The following is an 8,823-nucleotide window of genomic DNA, read 5'->3' on the forward strand; positions in this document are numbered from 1 at the left end:
TGAAATTTTCATAAATTTCAGAAAGCCGACAAGTAGCCACAAGTTCGAGGGCCCCCCTCAGCCCGCTTCATTGCAACTCCACGCTTCCGCAAGAAAAGATTACCAACTTTTTCCCCTGAATTTTGAATGACTCCACCCCCTCGAGTCCAACTCAGAAATTATTTTTTTTTATTGCCTCCATCTTGACCATACAAGAAAAACGTATAAAAACCGACGCCCTAGCAAGAGCAAGTCTTTCTTATCAATCTTCTCTCACACAAAAAAAAAATATTGCAACGACGCAGTCATTCGATTTGCCTTGAGAATATGTATATATATAATATTTACACACTTACACGCTACAATCGTAAATATGGCAGTTCATGGATATAAAATGATCGCATGTCGTCGGTACAATTACCCAGGAATTAAATGTGGTATTTCCTTAGTCACACGTGCAGGTGACACGCGATCGGCATTTAATAGTCTTAATAATCCTTATGTGTATAACACACATCGGCGGTATTAATACATGCCCTGAGAAACTACCACCCATGAAACGGTTTATAGTGTGCAGAGGTGTGTATCGCAACCGGTACCGGATATGGTTTAGGCACGTGGTAAGGTACGGCCACGTGGACTGGATATGGCCGGTCTACGTGCACCAGTTTCTCCACGTGAACCGGATACGGTTTCGGAACGGCAACAGGAACGGCCACAGGTCGATCTACATGTACAGGTACGTGGATCGGTTTCTCCACCGGAACAGGTACAGGTCGGTCCACGTGGACGATTTTTTCAATGTGAACCGGATACGGTTTTGGTACCGGGACGGCCACCGGAACTGCTACCGGAACGCCAACGTGTTTCGTGACGGTGACGGGAACCGGAACGGCAAAAGGAACCGGATGTGAAACGGATTGCGGCACCGGGACGTGCAGGTGGTGCGGAACTGGTACTGGTACCGGAACGGGTGCTGGTGCTGGAATAATAATCCGATTATCGATATTAACAAATTTTTCATCCAGCATATCTGGTATTCTTTGCGTTATCTAGGTGTCTGATAACTCTGATACCATTTTCTACTAACCAATATGGGGAGCCAAAACTGGATGCGGTTCCACGTGCGGCACAGGTTGTTCCAGATATTGCTGCGCCGGAACCGGGTACTGATCTGGAGCTGATCCTTCGTAAATCGGAGCTGGCTCGCCGAAAGCTCCATGGAAATTGTCCTGCTCCGGTAATCCATATCCTAGATGAAGACCTCTCTTATCGTGCTTCTTCGTCACCCCGGATTCTTTCGATTCGTCTTCAGGGTGGACCGTGATCGCCATTGCGACTCCCAGAAGAGCCGACGTGACCTAAGAATTTGAAACCGATTTTAGAATTTAACGATCACAGATACTAAATATAAAAATTCACTAAACATATGTTTCGGCACTTGTTTGCACTTATTTCATGGCGTTAATATTTTTCTCTAATTTTTTTATAGAAATGTCGTTCACGGACTACGCGGATTGTACTCGATTATTAATTTGTTTTTAATCAACGGAGTGCGAGGAGGAAGTACCAGAATTAATTTCATGTCGAGTGGGTTCCTGTCACCGTCAGTGCCGGATAAAAACTGAGGTTGCTCTCTATTGTCACTCCCATACGTATTTATAGGGCGCCGCGACGATCACCATAGGAAGGATCGATCGCCGATTCAATAGCTTTCGCTGTTTCTAATCTTGGTCGGCAGCCAAATCGCATTTCTTTCCTGCTCCGATAAGACACTCCACCCTTCATGGGAGATCAATTGGTCCGGATAAAGACAAGGATTCCCTTGCTATTAATTTCCCCCACATTAAGGGATAATCCGATACACGAGATTTTGCCGATAAGTGATATTAACTTCCCATTGCAAATGTGGTCATCGCCGATCGCTCGTTGAAGTCTCCTCGGCCCGATGCACCGATTGAGAATTCTCAACTCAAAGCACTGCGAAAGGAGTAAAAAAATCGGAATAACTATACAAAAAGAGATATCGAAAGTTTCTACAGAGATGTAGTGGAATAGTCGAGAAATAGTGGACAGTTTTCCTGAAATCTTGAATTTTCTTCGCATCGAGTTACAAGCATCCACGAATACAAAATGGCGTCGCGTGTTTACGCGACTCGTAAACCATTATGGCGCGGAAAACGGATCTGGAAAGTGCGGGAATAATGAAGTTCCAGCAGATAAATATCGATAGCCAGGGTTATGTGTCGGCGGGCGTGGATTATCCAAACGTCTCGAGACGTGTCAATGAATAATGAATGCCGAGTACCAGTCGGCATTAGGAGTTGCTCGCGTTAGAAAATGAAAGTCAAGAAAGTCCCCTGTGCACTTCTGAACGCGGAAGCCTACGCGATCGGTGCTAGAACTGTACCTTCCTGACATAACAAACAGTTCGTCCCTTTTCCGCCATCCCGATACGATCGATGTCCACCTCCGAGTCGCTTGCGAAATACGGTTTCTATTATCATGACGCCAACTCAACGAAAACATGGCGCCTTCTTCGAGGGTGTTCCGCGAAACGAAGATTTCCACGACTCCCGATACAATTCGAGAGCCAGGGATATGACGGGGATTTTCTGGATTCCTGGCACAAGATGGAGAGACGTGGAGAAATGTATATCCTGGATCTCAAATCGAAGTCGTGCGTTCATGCAGATGTATGGAGACGAAAGCCGAGGCGCGGCCATCTTGGAGCACGCCCCAGAATGACGAGATATCGTAAAAATCGAGAAATTTATGATAACGAAGAAACGACGGCCCCTGTAGTCGCATGATCCTTCTTGTAATAAATATGACTAATGAGTATTAACATGTAAAGATTCGCATCACTTAATTAATGTCGGTAAATAATTGAATTGTAAAAGCGCAATTCAATGAAAGGGTGGATCAATGGAGTCATTTATTTTGCTCCGTTCGCCGAAGTAGAAGATGTTACGAATCTCCTGAATTTCAGGGTAGAATCGGATCGCGTAAACAAATACATCACTTATAGAAGCGGATCAATGGACGATTTCCTCCTGCAAGTTGCACTAAGGCGACCTTGCACCGAAAATAGCATCCTCTGTGGAACGGCGAACAAACGCTACGAGTGCGTACCGGTACTATTAATTTCACCGGATGCCGATGGTGCTACATGGGCGGAATAATAAAACCGGAAGTAGGTCAGTAGCATGTTCCACAAGGAGAGCATAGTCTCGCGTAAATGACCATATGCTCTTAAAGGAGCTGCCGACCTAAAGGCAGGGTCCTGTATCTCTCCTGCGAGCTTTAAGGATACAGAGTGATGCACACCGATGGTTTCCGAATTCCCGTATCGACAGACTTTACCATGAGTTACGGATCAAATCGTCATTAAATCGCATTTGCAAGACACGAAGAAGCCTAGGTATTTTTCTATATCCTCACCTACATGAGAAATAAATGCAGATATCTGTTAGACGAGTCTGGGGTGCAGCGAATATATAGATATATTTTTTTAATGAGAATTCGGAGACCGGAATAAAAAGTGGAGGCGCGGTTCTTACGGGGTTACCTTTAACGGGGAGTTACATCGAAAGTACCGGATCATCGCTCGACATACCAGGTGAGCTCGGTGATCGAAACCATTAGGTCTTTTCCGCTTGTTCTCACTTTCCTCTGCGGAAGTGTAGCGGCCGAGCAAGGCCGGGTTCTTGGTCCAGTCAAAGATGGGAACGCGTCCTGGACAACTCTTGGGGTCCTATATAAAAGCCTGCATTCTTACAGGGAATCCGAACAGTCCAAATCCGAACTCGAGGCCGAGCGATGTCGAGGCTGCTGGTAAGGATCCTGAGCCACCCCCTTGAATCCCATGAGAGGAGAGTTCGACGCAAGAATCACCATAAACTGCATCCACCATACTCCGTATCGACCTATCGGCATCGTCGCTTTGCAATTTCTATTTCCACGAAATCTTCATATTTTTTCCCCGAGAATTTTTAATTACATTATTTGATTTTAAACTCTCCTTATCGTAAAACATACAAAGTCTCGACGGTCGAGGTTGGATGGTATTTCATGGGAAATAACTATAGTGGTATTTTAATTAACACGATTCTCAGCTCCTGTTCGCATTCCTATGCGGTTCTGCCCTGGCCGTGGAGCCGGAGGACACGAAACAGCGGAAACGAGGAATTCTTAACGACGGATGGGTGGGTATCCCAACCCCATACAACTACGGCCATGGTCAGCCATGGTCAGGGGACCACAATCCCTGGAAAGCCCTCAAAGTCACCAGCGATCTCCACCATAATATCGATGGGTGAGTCTGAAATAAAAATTATTAAAAAATTATATAATAGATGTAGAATAATTAGGGTACCGGTATGAGCCATGATTGCTTGAATTTATTCGTCAGATGGAATTACGGCGGATTGGACAAACTGGCACATTACAAGGCGGCCATCGCTCTTTCTTCGGGCCATCATACTTCCCTTGTAAAGACCCTTCCAGTTTACATAACGAAGCACGTGGTCCTGGAAAAGCCAGTCCCAGTCTCGGAACCAGTCTACGTGAAGCAGAACGTTCCGGTGTACATTGAAAAGCCTTATCACGTACCCGTGGATAGGGTCATTCCGGTGCCGGTCGAGAAAATCGTCCACAGACCAATTGCAGTTCCTGTTCCCGTGCCCCAGGTGAGAGAGAACTCGATCCTACGATTCAATTACTTCCACCTTCCCCAATTATGAATTTGATTCATTCATAAAGTCCCGATCAACGGTGTTGCGCAAGCGACCCCTCGAGAAATTGATTAAAAAATTCTAAGAGCAATCATCGATTGCGCAATCAATTTAAATTAATTTTCATTTAGAGAAAATCCACCCCAAAGCTGGATAAACCAATCGGCTCAAATTTTTCTCGATTAATTTTTTCTCGTACCCGTACGTTGATATCTTCGAAGTCTTATTTGATGTTTCTTTTTTAATGGAAAAATTAATATACCATCTCGTCATTTTACTCAACAATGTTCCTTTCTTTCAGGCGATTCCGATCCCGATAGAACATCATATCCCGATTCATGTTAAACATCCAGTCGCTGTTCCCGTTCACCAGCCATATCCGGTTCCGGTGAAACACGCCGTGCCGGTGCCGGTTCCGGTTCCGGTACCGTTTCCGGTCCACCACCCGTTCCCGCACCATCATCAACCATTCTTTGGAGGACTCCATGGTGGATCAGGCCATTTCTATGGGCATCATTATGGGCCGGGACATTTCTACGCCCATCCATTCGGCCATGGGTATGGTCACGACTATCATGGTCATGGATACGGCCATGGATATTATCCTGAGCACGGTCGTGGACACGGTTTCGGTCACGACTTCCACCACGGTTATGGTCACGGTTATGGTTATGGACCTTACGGTCATGATCACCATCATGGACATGGTCACGAGCACAAGGAAAAGCGCAGCAAGACGTAAATGGTTTTACAGACCCAGAACAGGATTAAAAATGAAGAGTATTGACGAAAGCAGTGCCAAAATGATTGGTCATCCAAATGGATATATTATATAGATATATAGCAATTGTTACTCGACTAACTAAGTGTATATTATTTTAAGATGTATAATGATGTATGTAATTGTTTCATAATGAATGATGAATGTTGGAAATGATTCCGAGGGGTTTATTTAATTTTCCTAATCTAGTTTTTGTAGTAATGTAGGTCACTAGATACAAATAGCGTTTTTTGAGTAAACGTCGTTTGAAAGTCGCGCCTGTTAGGGAGTAACGCCGATTGGTGGTCCGTCGACCAATCAGCGTCGAGAAGACGCGAAGACAGCTAGCTTCTAAATTCTTTGGTTCCTCCGTTGAGATCAGGGAAGATAAATGTACTTTCTTTGCATTCTGTGTTACCAAGTGAAAGTCTGGATATTACAACAATGCTCCATAACCTATAACTAATGTTGCAAAAACTGTAACGTCCGTACCTGTCGGAGTTAATACATTCCAGGGAAACAATGCATAAGGATCGCATCACGAACGCAGATAGTCTTACGTCAATTGATGTGTCGTGAAATTGAGTACGAATCTAATTTGTTGATACGCTTTACGTTTCATAATAAAACAACGGTAACGTTATCGCGTCAAAATGGTTTCGGCCGAGTCCGATAAGTTTACCGTATTGTGTGTACAAGTGACAAATTTGAACTGCTGCAAGTAAGGTTATGTTAGATAAATGTCAGGAATGTCAGTTGCTTGCAAACCGTCATGTTTTCATCGGTTCCTACAGTTGCATTATATGTTCCTTGTTTTTTGTACAAACCGTAAGTTTACATAAAATCATAAATTAATTTAACCCTAATGCACGTAGGTTGAATCAAGTCAGAAAACCAATATGAGCGATCGCAAGGAACAGCGAACAAGGAGAAGACACAAAAGTAGGAAACAAAAGGAGCGGAGGAATGACTTAAAAGCTGTGAAAGCACATAATCCAAATACTGTGACCCTTCGCAATGACAAACTCGTCCATCCTGAGACGGACACTATTACTATTGATTACGAGCAGGAACATACAGTGAGTTTAAAGAACTTAAGCAGTCCATCGGTATCTGGCTGTAAGTCGCGTAGTTTGGAACATCAGAGACCTAGTGTATCCCTCATAGAATACCAAGATAACTTAGATACCGATACGTCGGTGCCGTATATATTTATAACGAGATTGGCACCATGTGAAGAAGATACATGTATCGGTGACGCTATAATGAAACCTGAAAACGAAGGATTATTACTGGACAGGTCCGATACTAATTCGCAGTCAAAGCCACAAAAGAAACTTATATTATTACGAAAAATTGACCCTAAAAATACATCCTTGGTTACGCCAGACAAAACACAGAGTATCGATGAGTCAAGCGAGGCTAATACCGAAAAAATAATAGATACTACCGAGTTTTTTGCGGAGAATGTTTCTGCATTGACAGACGATGACGATCTGATAGATTCTAAGTTGTGGATGAAAAGATTTTATCCTCTGCCGTTACACTATACTCATAAAGGCACGCCGTATTTAAGATGTCCTGCGTGTGCTGCAATTTTCTTCACTTGTAGTGCTTTCCAGCATCACTTCTTTTCACATGCATACAAAGACACTGAAGAATATGTATGCGTGTTTTGTAATTATTCCAATAAGGATCCGAATATTATATTTACTCATTTATTTACCCACCAAAATCAATGCGAGGTTTGCAATATAAATCTGACTCGCAAGAATGGTTTTCAAAAACATTGGGCTATTTCATCGTCGAGTTTCAAGGCAAAGCGCGATTGTTACGGAAGGTTTGTTTGTTGTAATTGCAAATTAGTCTTTGATTTGTTATTACACCTCAAGAAACATTGGTTCAAACACTCTTGTATCAAGCAAAAAGCGCATCAGTGTAACGTGTGCTTAGGACTTTTTGATAACAAAGAGGTGTTCAAAAACCATACATGTTTGAGGTGTCCAACTTGTAACACGACTTTTGATAGTTTACAACGTCTTAAAGCTCATACAAGCACGACAAAGCATTTCTTAATTTGCTCAATTTGCTTGTACGAATTCATTCTTACGATCGATCATGAAAAACACTTAGCATTGCATAGTGAATCTTATCTCCCTCACAAGGATTACGCTCACTGTCTGGAGGCAAAAGATGGGAAGAGCTTTCAATGTGAATTGTGTAGTAAAATATTCTATGTTCAATCTCGACTGGTATTACATATTCGCGAGGATCATAATATCGATAACATTGGTAAGAATGACTCGGAAGAAGGATTCGACATGATGTTACTTACGAAGTTTAAAGAAGAACCTATAACCGATGATATCTCCAGTATCGTTGAATGCGAATTAAAGTGTAACGATGATGATGCAGATGACGATACGTATGAGAACGAATTAATTTTGAGATCTCCGAAAGAAGAACCGTTGGAAGAAGACGACAGTGATAATCGATATGAATCCGAGTCGTTGTTGTGGGACAATGAAACCTCTGTACAGACAAATGTGAAAAGTGTTCGGAGATATATGCAAAGCAACATCTATGAATGTGCCATGTGCAAGGAAACCTTCGACAGTGCAATTCTTATCAGTGAACACATTTGGACCCAACACGAAGTTTCTATGGCTCAACCCACAAGCGACTTAGAGTACGAATGATGTATCACGGTGTGATAAAAAAAGACAAAATGACCTGGAATAATACATCATAGAATAGTAGATACACAATGCCATGGACTAATTAATATTTTATAGCCTACTTCCGTACTCCATAACCATACGGTTCTTGGTTTTTTTTAAGTAGTATAAAATATTTACATACATACACCTTTGGACGATTCCAATGGTCTCACGAGATTTCACCTGCTCGTATTTTAAGCAGATGTCTTTAAAGTGTATTATTAAGACCTACGATGACAGATTCTGTAACGATCGATCTTAAAAATTCAGAGGTGATAATATTCTTGCATCAAAATGATGCTGTATCGTAAACTTATGCTTCACCTATTAATTTAAGAAAATACGTTTGAAACTAGTTGAATTACATACCGATTACGATTCGTTTCCGAGGATAAAAATCATTATGCATCTATTTAAAGCATCATAATGTAACGTCGATTTTGTTGCATCCTCGGAGCCTGTATTTCAACTCTTGAATATTAATAAAGTTATACCTTGTTTGATATAATTGGACCCCAACTACAATGTTCCGCGTCCTTTCAATAAGCTCCGTTCTACTTTCAACAGAATTCTGCCAATTTATAATACGTGTCTATAAAAAAGACAACATTGTGAAGAAATATCAGAT

The 8,823-nt window shown here is 42.3% G+C and overlaps 3 protein-coding genes across 3 annotated transcripts; 2 read left to right on the forward strand and 1 right to left on the reverse strand.

Moving 5' to 3' along the window:
• Nucleotides 1-524: 524 nt before the first annotated feature.
• Nucleotides 525-1,313, reverse strand: LOC105698687 (tetra-peptide repeat homeobox protein 1). The gene is made up of 2 exons (XM_012423152.1): nucleotides 1,070-1,313; nucleotides 525-961 (listed from the first exon to the last, which is right to left on the reverse strand). Exons 1-2 carry the CDS (start codon nucleotides 1,311-1,313, stop codon nucleotides 525-527), a joined length of 681 nt encoding a protein of 226 aa, XP_012278575.1.
• A 2,480-nt stretch (nucleotides 1,314-3,793) lies between these two features.
• On the forward strand, nucleotides 3,794-5,457 carry LOC105698688. The gene is made up of 4 exons (XM_012423153.2): nucleotides 3,794-3,816; nucleotides 4,098-4,297; nucleotides 4,394-4,670; nucleotides 5,017-5,457. Exons 1-4 carry the CDS (start codon nucleotides 3,802-3,804, stop codon nucleotides 5,455-5,457), a joined length of 933 nt encoding a protein of 310 aa, XP_012278576.1. The 5' UTR covers nucleotides 3,794-3,801.
• Nucleotides 5,458-5,825: 368 nt separating this feature from the next.
• On the forward strand, nucleotides 5,826-8,703 carry LOC105698797 (zinc finger protein 335-like). The gene is made up of 2 exons (XM_012423359.2): nucleotides 5,826-6,060; nucleotides 6,351-8,703. Exon 2 carries the CDS (start codon nucleotides 6,375-6,377, stop codon nucleotides 8,172-8,174), a length of 1,800 nt encoding a protein of 599 aa, XP_012278782.1. The 5' UTR covers nucleotides 5,826-6,060; nucleotides 6,351-6,374; the 3' UTR covers nucleotides 8,175-8,703.
• The last annotated feature ends 120 nt before the right edge of the window (nucleotides 8,704-8,823 follow it).

Source organism: Orussus abietinus, unplaced genomic scaffold (genome assembly GCF_000612105.2).
Source record: "Orussus abietinus isolate OABI.00-Male unplaced genomic scaffold, Oabi_2.0 scaffold12, whole genome shotgun sequence".
NCBI lineage: Eukaryota > Metazoa > Arthropoda > Insecta > Hymenoptera > Orussidae > Orussus > Orussus abietinus.